The sequence below is a fragment of the Plectropomus leopardus genome, chromosome 20, assembly GCF_008729295.1.
Source record: "Plectropomus leopardus isolate mb chromosome 20, YSFRI_Pleo_2.0, whole genome shotgun sequence".
Classification (NCBI taxonomy): Eukaryota; Metazoa; Chordata; class Actinopteri; order Perciformes; family Serranidae; genus Plectropomus; species Plectropomus leopardus.
In genome coordinates this window covers 26,638,266-26,656,258 of record NC_056482.1, presented here as the reverse complement: position 1 = coordinate 26,656,258, position 17,993 = coordinate 26,638,266, and the positions used below count along the sequence as shown (strand labels likewise).

Below are 17,993 nucleotides of genomic sequence, written 5' to 3'. Positions count from 1 at the left end.
CGCGCGCGCAGCACCGCAAGCAGCACCTCCTGGCAAGCAGTGGCACAAGCACTGGCACCTCCCGGCACCTCCTGGCACAAGCACTGGCACCTCCTGGCACCTCCCGGCACGTGGCAACCAGTGGCATCTGCTGCGACTGCTAGCGGCACCTAGCTGCGGCATCTGGGGGTGCCACACGAGGTGCCACAGTTAGGTGCCGCTGCCGCAAATTGAGCCAGCCCCTGCTGACATTTTGAGGGTTGGGAACTGTTTGTGGAACAAAAAAAAATAATTTTTTTGAGCAATTTTCACTATTTTCATGTAGATAAACCCATTTATTAATTGAGATAATTATTTGTAGATTTAATGATATTTTTAAAAATATATATCTTTATTTGCAGAGCACTTGCGATGTTAGGTACAAAACACACTTTTAATTGAGAAACGTATTAATTAATTGGGAAAATTATTCATAGATTAATTAATATAAAAAATAATCTTAATTTGCACAGCACTTGCAATGTGAGAAAAAATGCATTAAAAATAGTAAATAGAAAAGAGACATAGAGATATACATATTTTAAGAATAATTATTTAAAAATAACTAGTTATAATTATATATTTAAGTTGCTTATGTTTAAATTTTTTTGTGTTTTGTTTTGTTTTGTTTCACCATTTTTCTGTCCTTTTTTTGCACGCTAATTTTCAATTAATTTTTCTTGTAAGTTTTCACTAATTCTTTGCGATTTTTTGATAATTTCTTGTGAAGTTGCTCATTGTCATCTTCCCATGTTTTTGAAAGGGATTACATTTATTTGCTCGGGTTTTAAAGGGTTAAGTCGCAGCTGGTGCAGTACACAGTTTGTCCTGTAGGCGGCGTCGCGACACTTGATGTTAGATATCGCCGCTTTATTTAATCCACGAAGAAGAGCAGCATGATAGAAACAGCTGTGAGATAGCGACGTTAGCTAAAGTCTTAAACTGCGTATTAGCTGCAAAATCACAAATGTAACGTTTGTATTTGTGGTCGGCGAAGACAAAACCAGTATGACAAGTGTACTGGTGTCACTGGACTAAACAGCGTTGTTCTTTTTCTGCGTTTGATGCTAGTTGTATTTAGCCGAGGCTAATTAGCTTGCTACAGTGAGCTAGCTAGCTGTCAGCGGGTTTGTTTTGTTTGTTTTGTTCTTTGTAAAAGTGTAAATTTATTTAAAAACACATGAGCGTGTCTCTGGTCGTTATCCGTCTGGAAATAGCCGACCAGTCTCCTTCTCCACAAGGTTTCCAGTACTCTGCTGGTGAGTTAAGTTTGTCGTTTTAAAGCGTTTAAAGTCGCTGTTTTTGTGTGGAGTTAGCACGGAAGCTAACAGACAACCTTAAACTGAAGATCCTGGTTAATTATTTATTGAATTAATCCTATTAACGAGTTACAACAAATACTTACATGATTTATGCACGTGATATTGACATACTCAGATGTTAGGTCTTTTTTATTTTGCTTTAGGGAGCAAAATACTGTGGTTGTCCTGCCAGTCAAAAAACTGCAACATTTCCTGAAATACTGCAACAAAACAAAACATTTCATAAAATAAAATATCATTGCCCAAAACACTACAGTGTTTTCTAAAACAATATAAAATGTACTATCACAACCAACATTTCAGAAAGCAAAATATCATTTCATAAACACTACAACATTTACCAAAACAACACCTTTCAGAAAACAAAATCACTTTAGTGAGACTCAAACTGGAAAAGGTGTGTACTACTGTCAGTGATTCCTTGTTGCTGGGTTAGAGTTAGAAATGAAACTTCAAATGGTTGTATTTTGTATTTATTTTAAATATCCTCTGAACCTTAAATCCTGCTGGCAGACTTGAAAGGCATTTTTTCATAATCACACCATTTTTCATATCTAGAAATGTTCGATGGTCTCTCTACACAAAATATTTAAGCAGGTTTTGCATGTTGCTTAAGAAATTATCATTATTATTTTTTTTTTTTGTGATAACTCTTATCTCCTGTGCTGTTTGCTTGTTGCATTTGCTCCAATACCAACTAAATTTTGTGTACATATATTTATTAATGGATGGAGGGTGATGTATTTTGCTTCAGAGGCTCAAGGAAAAAGTTTTTGTAGCTTCAGAAAAACAACGTCGCCACTCTCCTCTGATAAATAAAGCACAGTCCCTAACAGAAGCTGTCTCTTGTGTCCAGTTGAAGGCATGTCCGATGAGGAGCTGCAGGAGAAAGCTTTGGGTTTAGCCAAACACACTCTGAGTGGGAAGACGGATCTGGAGAGAGCGGTTGTGCTGCACCAGCACCTCGGGAGCAGAGCCATGGGGGACATGGTGATCGAGACCTTTGAGCCCAGTCCAGGTGAGGACGTCCATACTGGATTAAAACCAACAGGAACTGGGAAGTCCGGTGGCTCAGTGGAGAAAGCAGGCGCCTCATATATGAGGGCAGTGTCCTTGCTGCAGCGGCCGCGGGTTTGAATCCAGCCCACGAATCTTCTGTATCTAATAAAGGCAAAATGCCAAAAAATAATCTTTAAAAAAAAAGCATAGCAGCTTTATGGAAACTTAAAATAAAAAATATATAAAAAATAATAATAATAAATAAAATAAATTAATTAATTTAAAACAAGGAAAAAATGTGCACAAAATAAAAAAATTATAAATAAAAAAAACGATTTTTTTTTCTGTCTTTTTTTTTTTTAATTTATAGATTTATTTATTTTATTTCTGAAGAAATCAAGCCAATTTACTTATGTTTGAAAGGGTTAACAGAACTATAGACTATCACCAGACTTTGGCTTTAGATGCATCAGATGATGAAAGTGCTTCTCTGTCTCTGCAGATAAAGGAGGAGGCGAGGACCCCGGAGGTTCGTCAGAGCAGGACAGTGACGCTCCGGCGGCTCAGACTGAAGCCGACAGTCTGGAGGTCACCGAGGGTTCTCAGGAGAACGGCGAGGCGACCAGCGCTGCCCCCGACTCGCCCTCCAAGCAGCTGCCGGACCAGATCTCCTTCTTCAGCGGGAACCCGTCAGTGGAGATCGTCCACGGCATCATGCACCTCTACAAGACCAAGTGAGTCTCTCCTGACGTTTGTCCATCACTTCAGAGGTCGTCTGCTGCTTTAACGTGTATGTTTTAACTTTTTTTTCTGATTCTGAAGTTCAGGCAGAAAAAAAAATAAACAACCAAAAAAAAGGCACAAGACTAGACAGGGACGCCAGATGAACACAACCCTGAAAAAAATCCATGAAAGAGCTCCAGTAAATTAAAATTGTGCGTTGTTTGTTGTATCGAGCTTTTCTAAAGGCGTTTTTATGTTGCTGCAGTAAAATGACGTCACTGACGGAGGACGTGAGACGCAGCGCGATGGTGTGCATCCTGACGGTCCCCGCCACCATGACCAGCCACGACCTCATGAAGCTTTTGGCTCCTTTTAATGACGTCATGGAGCACATGAAGATCATACGGGACTCCACCCCGAACCAGTACATGGTTCTCATCAAGTTCTGCTCACAGGTGAGATCTCGGCCGGATTACAGTTTCTTTTTATCTGAAATGAAGTTTTTAGGATTGGAGGACTGAAACTGACAAAATCAGAAAAAAGTAAATAAATAAAAATGCCAATAATTATTTTATTTTTCATTTTATTTATCAATGTTTTCATTTTTCCCATTTAATTTTTCAGTCTATTTATTTTCATATTTATTTGCTTATTTATTTATGTATTATTTTCCATTTTGCATATTAATTCACATATCTCCCATTTTATTTTCTATTTAACATATTTATTTATTCATTTTAAATGTATTTATTTATTTGTGAAATTATTTATACATTTATTTCTGAATTATTTTCCGCAATTGCCTCCCCTTCAGTTTATTTTTAAAGCATATTTACCTTTACCTTTTTCCTTTTCCACTTCCTGAGGGCACATTTATTTATTTATCTTTTATTTTTCTCAGTTTCCATAATGAGGAGGTTTCTGTATGTTTTTTGTTTCTGTTTTTGTCTAAAGATCAGTTGATCTGAGTTTTCAGTTTCGGTGTCATCGGTAACGATTTCATGCTGTGGGGGGAAGTTGAGGCTCACGGATGTGACGTGCTGTTTCCTCAGTCACACTGTTAGTTTGCAGCTTTAGACTTTGGACTCTGTGATGTATGTGGAGTTTTTCTGCATCAATATTTTTGACTTTAGTCGCTGTCTGATTTAATGCCGCTCGTCTTGTTTCTGTCTCATTTCAGGCAGACGCAGACAGCTTTTACACGGCGTGTAACGGCCGCCAGTTCAACTCCATAGAGGACGCCGTGTGCCAGCTGGTCTATGTGGAGCGGGCCGAGGTTATAAAGTCTGAGGAGGTAAACACACCCACGAAAACTGACTATTAACCCCAATTTATTCCTCAAACCTGGAGCTGCTCTAATTAGTCATTAAACAGTTTGTCAGCCTACAAAAAATGATCAGCATCTGTTTCGACCATATTGGCATTTTTGAAGCAGAAGCGTTCAGTGAAAACTTATTATGTGTAGTGTCTTTAAGCTCTTTATTAACCCTTTGAAACCTGGAGCAACATCACTTTTCTCGTGCTGCTTTTAGACAATTTTCACAAGTATTTAAATTTTTGAGCGCCGAGCTGATGGGTGTGATTTCTTTCAAAAACGTGTGGAAAAAGGCAATGAGCAACTTGGTAAGAAATGTTCCCCAAATTGCATTTAATTAGTACATTTTTGAAAAAAAAAAAAAAAAGGGAAAATTTGTAGGGAAACACCAAAAAAGCAAGGGAAAAATATTTCTTAATCATAATTGTTACATTTTTAAAAATAGTGTTAAAGAATTATACATTGTCTTAGTCTTTTTGCCTTGTTTTTTGTTTGTTTAACATTCCTATTTTACCTCTTTTTTTTTTTTTTTTTTTTTACTAATTTTCAGGTAATTTTCTTGTATTTTTTTTTTTTTTTTTTACTAATTTCTTGCTAATTTTTGGTTCATTCTTTATTTGTTGCTCAGTGTTTCTTTTTTTAAAGAAAGGCTTTACCCACAATATGTCCCATATTTCTCAGGCTTTAAATAAATGAATGAATGAATGAAATTTCCTCGGGGTGGGTCGAATAAAGAATGACCTTAATAACTTGTGATCTCTCGTCACTGATCACCTCTCTCTAAATTCTCGTTTCCTCGTCAGGGAGCCAGTCTGCCGGTGATGGAGCTGACCGAGCTGCCAAAGTGCACCGTGTGCCTGGAGAGGATGGACGAGTCCGTTAACGGCGTCCTCACCACTCTCTGCAACCACAGCTTTCACAGCCAGTGTCTCCAGCGCTGGGAGGACGCCTCGTGAGTTCACGCACACGCACGCACACACACGCGCGCACACACACACACACACACACGAATCACCACACTGTCCTGTGTTTCTGCGTGTTAGAGATCAGCTCATTTCTGACCTCTTTTTATGGGCATGTTTATATAAAAATCAGGGCTTTGTGATTTATTTTTTTATGTATTTATTTTTGCTGTTTTTTTATTTAGTTTAAACTGATCTGGTGTCTGCAGAAGCAAATTCTTCTTAATGTATAAGGACGAGACATCGTCACATCAAGGACGAGACATCGTCACACTCATTGAATCGTCATGAGTCCTCTCAGAGGATTTAGTGACAAATTTAATGGCCTGGCAGCTGTTATCTTACGTTTTAAGAATTGTAAATTGTACATAACACTATAATTTTGGCTGGACTTTTCTGGATTATGCAACAAATTTAATACAATTTCTATTTTTCTTTCCTTTTTTTTTTTTTTTTCTTGTTTTTTTCCGTTTTATTTATTTATTTACTTGTTTTATTTTTGGGAGGCGAGGGCGGGATGGGGGTATTTGATCTGTTTAGTAAATTTAGATGTTCACTGTTTTTGACATCTGTATTTTTTTGTTTTAAGATATAAAAAAAAAGAAATAAAGTGTTTAAAAACATAAAGAACTGATGTACAAACATGTAAATAAAGGAACTTTCTCACTGACGACAGAATCACGCGCTGCTGTCTCACCTGACTCTTGGTCCGCTGGTTATTTCTCCGGCCTTCATGTCATGTGATGTTTGTTTTTGTCCTCTTTTTGTGTATTCATCTGCATCACAAGGACACGTGGGACAATAGATGAATGTGTGTGTGCTGTGTTTTTCAGGTGTCCTGTGTGCAGGTACTGCCAAACACCAGAACCGGTCGAAGAGAACAAGTGCTTTGAGTGCGGCGTGCAGGAGGTAACCGAGAGTCAGTCCGTCTGTGTGTTTTATGTCACTTTTGTTTTTAACTGAACCTTTTCTCACGTCGCATTTCTCCGCTCTGTGCAGAACCTGTGGATTTGTCTGATCTGCGGCCACATCGGTTGCGGTCGTTACGTCAGCCGGCATGCGTACAAGCACTTTGAGGAGACGCAGCACACCTACGCCATGCAGCTCACCAACCACCGAGTCTGGGACTACGCAGGAGGTATGTAACGCCTGCAAACGTAAAACGAATCTGCAGCTTTTTAACGTAATAATCCCACAAACGTAATGGCAATTGCTAACTACAAACGTAATATAAAATTTCCTGCAAATGTAAAATGTAATGTGGGAATTCTGTAAACTGACAATGAATGAGCTGCTGCATCCAGTCTGTATTGCACATAATTATGTTTCTGTAAGTTATTTATAACTTACAGAAAGTGCTGCTTCAACACGTTTTGACCCGCTCTGCCCAAACCTGCTCGAACCGAAAACTTTTCTTTTTTTTCATTTTTATATTACATTTGTTGGAAATTATTACTATTATTATTATTTAACTTAATGAAAGTAGAAAATAATATTAATGTGTAATATTCTGTATAGCCTGATACTGAAAAGTGCATTTTGTGTGCAGAGTTTTTGATGAGTATTTGATGCTGCACAGAACATAATAATGTATAAAAATCAATGTTGCTGCTAATCATCGACATATCTCAGGCTGTGATAATCAAGAAAAAATCTACTTAGCATTCAGCATATTGAAAATATATAAAAATATATAAAATAAAAAAAAGAAATATTTTTTAAAATCTAAAAACATAGTGGCATCATGACAAAAACCTGACATTTAAGATATTATATATATATATATATATATATATATTTGATATTTGTAATTAGGACTTATGTTGGTCTAAAAAAAATTGATGAAAGTAGAAAATAATAAGAATGTGAAATATTTTTTAAAGTTTGATTTTGAAAAGTGCATTATGTGCGCAGAGTGATACGAGTGTGTGTAATATTAAAGCAGGTTGATAAAAAAATGCTGAATTTAGCCCTGAAGATGAGCACAAACGGAGTTACACTCCATGACTGAGTGGATGTGGGGAAATTTTGGGAAAGTCGCGGCCACGAATGTATGGGTTATCATGCTGTGTTAATCAAGTTGGCCAACAGAGGGCAGCAGAACCTAATTAATAGCATTAATGATAGAGCCAGCCCCATTTATTATAACTTTATAAAGGTCTTTTGGCCATTATGCAGTAATTCAGGAAGTACTGTGATCAGTTGTGGTGGTTTTGTATCTCTTTGTAGTAATCATGCATCTTTTTGGGATCATTCTGTGTTTTCTTTTGCTTGTTTTGTGGCTCTTTTTTGTGTCGTTACATATTAATTGAGTGATATTCAGAGATCAGTCCATGCTTGACACCATGTTCTCACCCTGTAATGTCATACTCTCGAGCCAAATCGCTCTCACTTAATTTTTCTTTAGTTAAATGTCATAAGAGAGTGATTCTGATTTCCCAGAGCCAGATTGATGTATTGAGATCACTTTTCTCGTCTCAATAGAAAGTCCAAAACTCAAAGATGACGGTTTATCAGGATAAAAAAGCAGAGAAAAAACAGCAGATTTAAAGTTTTTTTGCTTGGATAAATGACTAAAATCATGATGCAAATAGTTGATTTAATTGATTGTTTGTGTGTTTTGCAGATAACTACGTGCACCGGCTGGTTGCCAGTAAGACGGACGGGAAGATGGTGCAGTACGAGTGCGAGGGAGACACCTGCCACGCTGAGAAAATTGACGCACTCCAACTAGAGGTAAGAATTTCCTTTTTTGATGCTTTTTTTTGCCAAATGGACACAGAAATGCTGTAATGAATCCTCCCTGTGCGCAGTACTCGTACCTGCTGACGAGTCAGCTGGAGTCTCAGAGGATCTACTGGGAGAATAAGATCGTTCATCTGGAGAAGGAGACGGCCGAGGAGGTACCGAGAGCTGCACGCAGGTCACGCTGTCAGGCCGCGAGGAGGTTTGACGCTGTTTTCCTGCCGATTTTTCTGATCGCTTTGTGCACATTAACTCTTTCAGATAAACAACATGAAGTCCAAATTTAAGGAGACGTTGGAGCGCTGCGATAACTTGGAGCGACGGTTCGGGGAAATAAGCAAAGAGAAGCAGAGCATCGAGAAAAAGTAGGTGAAGAGCGACGAATCAGTTTATTTTGTCTGTAATATTCTTGCACTGCTCTATAAAATCAGTGCAGGTTAAAGACGTGTGAATTAAGTGAATAACGGTTAACAGTTGACATCTCTTCTCTTTAATCTAATACATTACAAACCTCTCAGGTCTTATTTTTATTCTTTGTGTGGCATCTTTCCTTGTTTTTATCAAAAATCCTACATTTTATTCTGAATTACTTACACAGTACAGCGCTCGTCTTTTCTTTAGTTTTCTTAGTGTTTTTTATTGTGTTCATGTTTAATTTTTGTAACGTTTGTGGTTTTGACTTGCTGCAAAAACAAATTTCTCTTTACGACAACTAAAAAGCTCGACTGAACCAGTCAACAATACAGCAAACGACAGTTTGACATGTCAAAACAGGTAAAACATCAATTAAGTGGAGTCACTTCATGGACTTGGTTATTGTGTTTCCTGACACGTCATTAAAATAATGAGTCGCACCAGGTTTTCTTGTTAGGGCAAGTCAAAACGCGTGATGTTAAAATGTTCTACCAAAGGAAAAATTATAGACAGAGCTACAGAAATCAAACAAAAGTTGTAATTAACTTTAGTTCTTCTGCACAAGTTTCCAAAACCTCCTGCGTTTGTGTTTTCAGGTGCACTCAGCTCAACAGCCGAGTGCTGAAGATGAGCCAAGAGCTGAAGGAGGAGCAGGAGATGAACCGCTGTCTGAGAGCCAATCAGGCGCAGCTGCAGGCCCAGCTGGCAGAGGAGGAGCGCAAAGCACAAGAGAGCGGTGAGTGAGGAGGAGGAGGAGGAGGAGGAGGAGATAACTGATGAACATATCACATATTTCTAAATCGTCCATCAGATCCCCCTAAAGCGCGCTGCAGACCGCTGTATGCTGGTATACACTCATTTATCAGGGCCGACTTTGGTGCAGATTAAGTTCAGTGGAATTTAATACTAAAGTTTCAGTAAATATCTGCAATGTTTTTGTGCAGATAATTTTAATAGTGTAATACCTTCACAATAACGTATATCACAACAGATACCCCAGTGAAGTTTTGTCATGAATAAATAAATACATGTCTCAATAAATATATTAATATGCCATTAAATTTACCAAAAATAATATAAAAATAAACATACTACTTAATTCATTATAAAATGTGACATTTATATGTTTATTAATTTTTCTGTCCATTACTTTCCTTGTAAAGTTTATTTTTATTAATATTTATTATTTAAAATATATTATTTATTATTAATGTTTATATTTTTATTATTTATATATATTATTTATAATTTGCCATTTGCAGTGTACCCAACAATTTACTCATTTTTTTTAATACTCGTTTACGTCTTCCATAATCCCAATTTGAGTCTTTTTAATATTGGATATCGACTTAATCAGTTCTTCTCTTTACCTAAATGTTTATAAAATATCAGCGTTGATTTTATTTATTTTAGCCGATGCAGATTCATGATATAAACTCGGATCAACCCCCGAAAAAAGACATCTCTACATACATTATCTCATCTGTTGCTGCTGCCAAATCCACTATCTGCTTCATATAAACCACACCGTATCATCGATTATTGTCAGACTCAAAAATTCAGAGCAGCAGGACCACGCTCGGTTACGCAACAGGAATTCATCAAATGTTTGTCTGGCAGACGTTCAGAAAGACGGCGATGCTCTGATAGAGGAAAAAAAGGCCTGAAGGTAGACGGGTCAGAGCACTTCCTCTTTGATATGTTAATATTTGCAAAGCATAAACAAACTGCAGCCTGAGTCACAGCCAGCAGGCGGACAGGAGAGGTGGACGCGTGAAAGAAACACTTAAAAAATGAATTTATATATTTAATTCAGTGAAAGTCGCATCAAAACAGCCTCCTCTTTCTGTCAGTGTTTGATGCCGACAGCTGAACACACACGCGACGTTTGAGCAGTTTGCCTGAGGGCAACATAAATGTCAGTTTGGAGGTTTGAGTGGAAATTTTAGGTCTTGAGTTTAGCATACCTGTATTTTTCCTTAAAGCATTGAGCTCAGAGGATGAGGACTGTTTAAACAAGCCGGCCTGTGAGCTCTCTGTTTACGCAGAACACACACACACACACACACACACACACGCACGCACACACACACACGCACACACACACGCACTTTGTGGCTTTTCACTTGTTTTTGATCAATAAGTTTAATCCACAGACTTTACAAAGATGTGACACACTAAACACCACGAGGAGATAACCGCGGCTCAATTTAAGCTCCTGCTAATTACCTCAGGCTTCCTGTTTACATGTACTAATTATGTGATTTCATTTTAAGTCTCTGTGGTCGGCGTTTAGCTCTGCGATGTTGCGATTGCACTCATGCATCAGGCGTTTGCTCGCCTGCGTGGTTTTTAGTGACTCCAGCTAAATCAGCACTTGTGTAAATAAATCCTCTCTGTTCTTGTTGCATTGCTCTGCAGAGATTCTGTTGAGACAAGCGATTTTCCAGAGATATTTAGATATTTAGATATTTCTCACCACCGAAGCAGAGCAAGATTTCGTGTTTTGTGCACAGACGTACATGAAACTTAGCACTTCATTATTCTTTTGGTTAAAAAAAGGCAGTGAGCATTTTGATTAAAAATGACTCAAAAAATAGAAGAAAAAAATGTAGACGAAAACACGAACACAAAAATGACCTTAAAATGAAGTAAAAGACTAAGAAAGAAAACAAATTGGAAACAAACAATAAACACGTAAAGGGCGATTAGTGTAATAGTATTATCAGAAAAGATTAGAAATGACCTGAAAATTTGAAAAAAAGTTTTAGAAAATACAAGAAAATTACAAGAAAATTTGCATAAAAACAAAACCCCGAAAAAGTCATTATACGTACAGTTTTTATGGATATTTTCCCCTAGCTTTACACATTTTTTGCAATTGTGGAACATTTCTTACAGAATTGTTTACTGCTCTTTGCACTCTGTCGAAGTGTTGTTTGTCTTGTTTTTGTCTTTAAACTTTCTCTTTTTTATTTGAAAAAAATGTATCCTCAGAGGAACATTTCACTGGAATCCGTGTGATGGTTTTTAAAGTTACTGTTGTGAAAAAAGCTTAAATAAAACCCAACAAAAAACACAAAAGTACCTGAAAATGTCAAAACAAATAAAAATAAAAATTAAAGAAAGGGAGCTTAAAAATAGCAATTCTGTAAAACAATTTAAAATATATAATTATGATAATTATAAATACAGTTATGTGGCTATTTTCCGTAGCTTAAAAAAACCAAATGTACTCATTTTTTTACTTTATTACCTGTTTTGATTGCTTTTTTTTTTTAATCATCCTCAGAGGAACATGAATGTTTGCATGAAATTTCACTGGAGTCCGTTTGATAATTGTTAAAATAATTATGATAAAATAATTGTTAAAATGTACAGTCCTCTCTGGACCGGATCTGAACGATTTCTTCAGCAACTTCTGTGTTTTTGAGCATTTCCCCGAAAGTTTTCGTCACTCGGAGTATTTCACCATGTTGGGTTTAGCTGGTTGACACAGCGTCACAGGATGTAAGCGTAACGTCTCGTCGGGCTAAAGGGCGACACGACTGTGTTTGTACTCGCCGGGTGTCACATCTGTCAGCGTACGTCCACTGTGTGATCATGGCGGCTCGCTGCTTTTGATTTATCACATTTATGTATTTATCATCTGTGATTATTATGGTTTTCTCAACATTTGTAGGTCTGTTTTTTCCAGCTGTTGTGCAGACAGGAAGTTGACACAGCTGTGTGGCAGCTGCAGCCATGAGGTCATCACTGAGATTTGTATACATTATGAAGTATTTTACATTTTTGAGTAACGTTAAGCAAATATTTTGGAGTTTATGTTTGGTTTTCGAGTTCAGGGAGGTGTGCATGTATCAGTAATCTGGTGATACTTCGTCATGACTCATTCTTTGAAAATCAGGGCTCCGCTTTTCACTTTAAAAACAGTCCAGATTTGGCTGATTTATTGTCACTTTGAAGCAAAATAACAAAGGATGCACGATAATTATCAGGAGGATAATTGTGGCCGATAATGGGACTTCATGATGGGTCATCCCGATGATTCCTACACTAAAACTTTTGGCCGATAAATAGAATGATAATAATAATAAGCATAAAGTGCTTTTATTTCGCCTGCGTTGCCATGGTTTCGCTCCTCCAGTCCTACACACTCTCTTAACCCATTGTTTCTTTGTCTTTTTTAACTCTTTCTCCGCCATTGACCTTTACTCGTATTATCAGGTGGCTTTTATTTATGTGAAGATGCACAAGATGTATTCTGCTCTGATTTTATTTTATTTTATTTTTTACTTTTTTGTGTCTTTTTTTGTGAAGCACTTCATTTTTTCCTTGTAAAGCACGTTTGGCTGCATTTCTTCTTATTATTCTGATTCTAAATAAAGTTAAATCTTGTCTTGTAGGCGAGTCTAAGGACGGGGCGATAGCGGAGCTGCAGGAGCAGCTGAGAGACGTGATGTTTTATCTGGAAACGCAGCAGCAGATCGAACACCTGTCTCCGGAGGCCCGCAGTGAAATCCAGGAGGGACAGATCAACATCGCCGCCAGCCCGTCGGACGGCGCCGGAGCAGGCCCGTCCTCCGGCAGAGGCAGGAGAGGCCGCGGCAGGAAGAGGAAGTAGGCGGCGGTTCAAACTTCTACAGGAACATGCTGGAAATCTCTCAGCGCTGACCCCGAGCTCTGTCCTTTCTGTTAACGTGTCGGCGTCCTCGTGGTTCCCCAAAAAGCACTCGGAGGAGAAAATGAAGACGTGACGCTCGGCTTTTTGAAGAAAGATTTAAAAAGAGATGATATTTTACCTGCACAGTTTCCCACCTTTACCTAATGTAGCCTCCACCCGAAGAAAAGTGGAACACGTGGGTGGATTTCTCCGCCAATGAAAGCCGACGCCTGGCCATGTTTGCCAAATATATTCAACATCTGTGCGATGTGAATATATTCTGCTGTTTCCAAATCGAAAAATGAGTAGCTATTTTGGTCATACGTGTATTTATTAGATCCGAATTCTGTTCATTTGTTCCCACTTTGTTATCAAAGTCTGTTTGACACCTTTTCAGATTTTCTTGTACGTGTGAGAAATTGACAAAAAAAAGCTGGTGGATTAATATTTGCTTTGTAAAACGGAAAATCATGTTTTCCTAAATTCTATTAGGCTGTTTTTTGTCTGTTCTTAAGTAAAATGCTGAAATGTCTGTTTTTTCCAACATTATATTTCAGCAGTATCCAAAGCTAACACTGAACTACGGAAGCTTAAAACAACCGCGCTTGCAATGATTTTTTTATGTTGTTATCTAAAGATGAATTATTTTGTTATCTCAAAGCTCGTTTTCTCGTGATAAGGGGTTCATTCATCTCGATTCAGGAGGAAACAAAAGGCAGAAAATAACTTTTGCTCACTCAAAGTCACGGGATAATTATGAAAGAACTCGAAAATAATTTTAGTAAACATACAAACAAATATAAACATCTTGTTTTGACTCTTTGAAACCTGAGCAAATTGGCTTGATTTCTTAAAAAAAAAAAGAAAAGAAAGAAAGCCCAAAAAATATCACAAAACCAGGAAAAAAAGTTTTGAGAAAAATTACCTGAAAATAAGCAAAAATAAATAAAATGTAAAAAGAAAAAACCAAACAAAAAAATTACCCTCCAAAAATACTGAAAATTAAAGAGATACATGTATTTCTAAAAGGTTAATGTTTTTTATGAAGTTTTCTGGATTTTTTCCATAGTTTTTTGATAATTTTGTAAAACAATTTTAAGGTAGTTTTCAGTCACTTTTCACTAATTCGTTGTCAATTTGTGGGATTTTTCTTGCAAAGTTATTTTTGCCTTTTCCCTCCATGTTTTTTTAGAAAATTCATACCAATTTTCTCACGTTTCAAAGTGTTAAATAAGTCGTGAAAGGCAACTGAACAAAAGAAAACGGATGTCTTTCCAGGTTTCAAAGGGTCAAACATGAGAGGAATGCTGACATGTCGCTGCTGATCGCTCATAAAAATAAGTTGAGGAAAAAAAGTTTGTTTTCTGGTGATAACGACTTCAGTATCTGGAGGTAACATAAAAAAATGTGTTGCAAGCACGGACGATTTTGGCTTCAGTTTTGAAAACTTGAGGATTTCAAAGGCGGACGGGAGAGACGGAGGCCAAACATTGACGTCTTTTTCTGCTCTGTGCAGCTGATCGGTGTTTGAAAGTGGAGAGAAGCCAGAGCAGGCCCACTGACAGGAAGCTTTTTGGGAGGAGCAGGAAGTTAACCCTTTAACGTCTAGGTCAGTGATTCCCACACGCTGAGGTACATTTACTACAGTACTGTTTTGTGATACGTGATTATTTTAAATTTTTCGCTTCTTTAAACTAATAATCCACTTCATTTCAGAGGGAAATATATTGAACTTTTCACTCCACTGTTTCTCCTCTGTTGTTGTTGTCTGACAGCTGTAGTTATTTGTTAATCGTATTTAAAATTTAAAACACTTTTTTTGTTTAATTTAGATTTTTATTGTTTCCTTCAGACACCATAAACAGCAGTGTTAAAACTTTGACATAGACCGCTCACTTGCTCCTCAGAAAAACAAAATAAAAAGACAGTAGAAATACAATTCAATACATTAAAAAAATACAAATAATAGACAGTAAATATTGAAGAAGACACCCACATACATAATCATGTACAAATATCGTAAAAGAAAAGGTAAGTACATGAGAAAAAATAGGACAATATTATTATTATTATTATGATTAAAAATAATAACATTGTAATGATTAGTAATATATTTTAATAAATAATTGTATTTATTTATTTTATGGTTAAAAGTAGAGCTGTTTTTTGACAGAAAATGGATCAGCTTTATTTTTTTATTAGGTAAAAAAAAATAGTATTTGGGGACTGCTTTTTGGACAAAAGACATTTTATAACATAAACTTGAGCAAACGGCTGATCAAGAAAATAATCTCAGTAATTAATTGTGAAAATAATTCTTAGTTGCAGCCTAAATTTTAAGTAGTTCCATAATTTGGTTAGTTGAAACTTGCACCTTACATGTTAATGCATTAGTAATAATAATCCAATAATTTAATATAATACACTGAAAATGACCCAAGTACTTTTTACTACCCGTTAACTTATACAAATTGTGGCTGCAGGACTTTTATTTGTATTGTAGTATTTTTACATCTTATATTAAGAAATGTGATATTTTTTTCACCACAAACGAGCTAAAAATTTGGGAGCCACTGATGCAGTTTGTGTTTTCTGACCTTTATGTGTGTCAGGTGTGAGCGTGTACATCTGTCCTGTAAACAAAGCACCAATCACACCACGTATTTTGGAAACAGATCTATACAACCTTAAAGGTACGACCCTGAACAAGAGGTCAGCGTGTAGATGAGGCAGCACTCCTTTCAAGTATTTGTGCATTTTTTTGTGATTTTTAACTTGTAGTATATTTGTATAAAAGCTTTAAACCAACCCGAAAGGCCTTCATTCAGAGCTGTGACATAGAAGGCACAGAATTTGTTATATTATATAATAATAATAATTCAAAGTGTAGAAAAAGAAGATTATTTTTGTTGCTAATATTTTGAGAAATAAACGTATTTTCTTTCTTGCCAAAAGTGAGCTGAGACACGGGGAAACAGCTCGTCTCGCTCTGTCACCAGCCCGTTTTACGCTGCCTGTTCAAGATGGGAAAGCAGCGCTGTTAATCACAGAATTGGGGGAAATAATTAGATTTAGATATGAAATTATTATAAATATAATACAAGTCCTGTTTTTCTGCTCTGATGGCTGTGGGGTCAAAAATGTCAGTTTGAATGGGTTTCAATGGAGCATTTTTTGACCTGAACAGTCTGAATGTAACTATTTAGTTTCCACAGTGTATTTTAGACTTATTGTAGGAGCTGAGCTGCAAATTCACTGATTACACTCAAATACACAATCTTGCCAAAATGTATGCAATATGCATGAACACAGCCAAAATGATCAAAAAAGGAAGAATGAAAAGTGTGTAAAATGCACCAAACAGTCCCCCAAGGGTTAATGACTAGTATTCTTAAGTTGTCAGCGTTGTTTTGCAGTAAACTGAGGTAATGTCAAACAAAACCACGTTTAAGTGACGCAAACTCTGTGAGAAACTGCTCTCACACCTTTGATGCGTCATGCTAAAAATAATCCTCGTCATCTGCAGCTTTCATTGTTGCAGCTCAGACTTTCTGACATCTGCAGCAGCAAATTGCCTCATCTGCTCCAAAAACGCCGTCAAGTGTGACGAATCTCTCTATTGCAACAGTTTACTTCCAGCAGCTTGTAGAGAGTAAACTGTGTACAGACGCTGATGTAGAAAAACACACTGAAGGATGACAAATGTTCAGACTTCCTGAATTTCCTTTAGAGACTGACGGCTTCCTTTTCTCACCATCTATGCAGAAAGTCCCACACTCGAGCTTTTTTCGAGTCTCTTATGAATGTGAGCGACTCCTCGTACCAAACGCAGCGTAGCCTGGTTGTGTAGATGCATTGTGCAGCGTGCAGCAGGCCTCGTTTTAACACATTTGGTCGTAGGCAAATGATTAAGCATGCAAACATTTGCCGCACCTCTCTGGTTTTCTATTTTTATCCCTTTGAAGTCAGGACACCCACGCAACCAGGCTGCAAAGTCACCGTCACCTTTCATGATTAATGAATCATTTCCACTAAACTTTGTCACAAAAGGCTCAATGCAATTCCCCAAAAGTGACGCTGTTTGAACTGCTGTCTGACCTTCAGTTCAGCCGCTCCAGTCATAGAAGAAGTCGATACACGGCGAATCCTCACATCTGAGGAGCCAAAATCTGCAAATCACCTGAGCACGCTGTTTGCATGTGGAAGTGTTTTAAATATTAGTTTTAGCACAATTGCATTTGTTAAAAATGCATCTGAACATGCGAGTGGATAAATGAGACTCCGTTTACTTCAGTTCATCAAGAATTCAGTTTTTTTGGATTCTTCCTTCAAAACAAGAAAGTTTTCTTTATAGATTCAGTGTAACAGGTGGTGAGTAACTGACACAAAAGCTCATTTCATGCATGAAGTAATTATTTTATAAATTAACCTTATGCTCTGAATTTAGGATTTAATTTCCACCTGCCAAGATCATTAAGCCTTAATTAAACCTGAGCGAATTAGCTTAGTTTTTACTTTTTTTTCCCAAAAGGACCAAAACTGAGCATGAAATTATTAAGACAGAAATTATTTATGTATTTTTTAATGGAAATGCTTTTGACCTTTAAACATAATAATGATTTTTATAATTATAGCTGGACATTTTTTTTCCTGAGCCTTTATATACAAAAATGAATTACATTAATAATTTATAATTTCGTGCATTTCATTTGCAGAAGATTTCTTGCTAAGCTGATCATTGGCTTTTTCCTCATGTCGTCCATAGAAATCAGACTAAATTTGTCTGTTTTCAGATGTTTAAAGACTTCAGAAAAGTGTCTGAATATAAGAAA

At 36.9% G+C, this 17,993-nt stretch overlaps 1 protein-coding gene across 1 annotated transcript; it reads left to right on the top strand.

Moving 5' to 3' along the window:
- Window positions 1-917: 917 nt before the first annotated feature.
- On the top strand, window positions 918-13,610 carry LOC121959753 (BRCA1 associated protein). Its single transcript, XM_042509230.1, has 13 exons — window positions 918-1,277; window positions 2,197-2,358; window positions 2,842-3,073; window positions 3,328-3,517; window positions 4,243-4,356; window positions 5,181-5,329; window positions 6,173-6,248; window positions 6,339-6,477; window positions 7,966-8,075; window positions 8,153-8,242; window positions 8,346-8,449; window positions 9,095-9,234; window positions 12,905-13,610. The coding sequence occupies exons 1-13, from the start codon at window positions 1,199-1,201 to the stop codon at window positions 13,120-13,122; spliced, it is 1,803 nt and encodes a 600-aa protein (XP_042365164.1). The 5' UTR covers window positions 918-1,198; the 3' UTR covers window positions 13,123-13,610.
- Window positions 13,611-17,993: the final 4,383 nt, after the last annotated feature.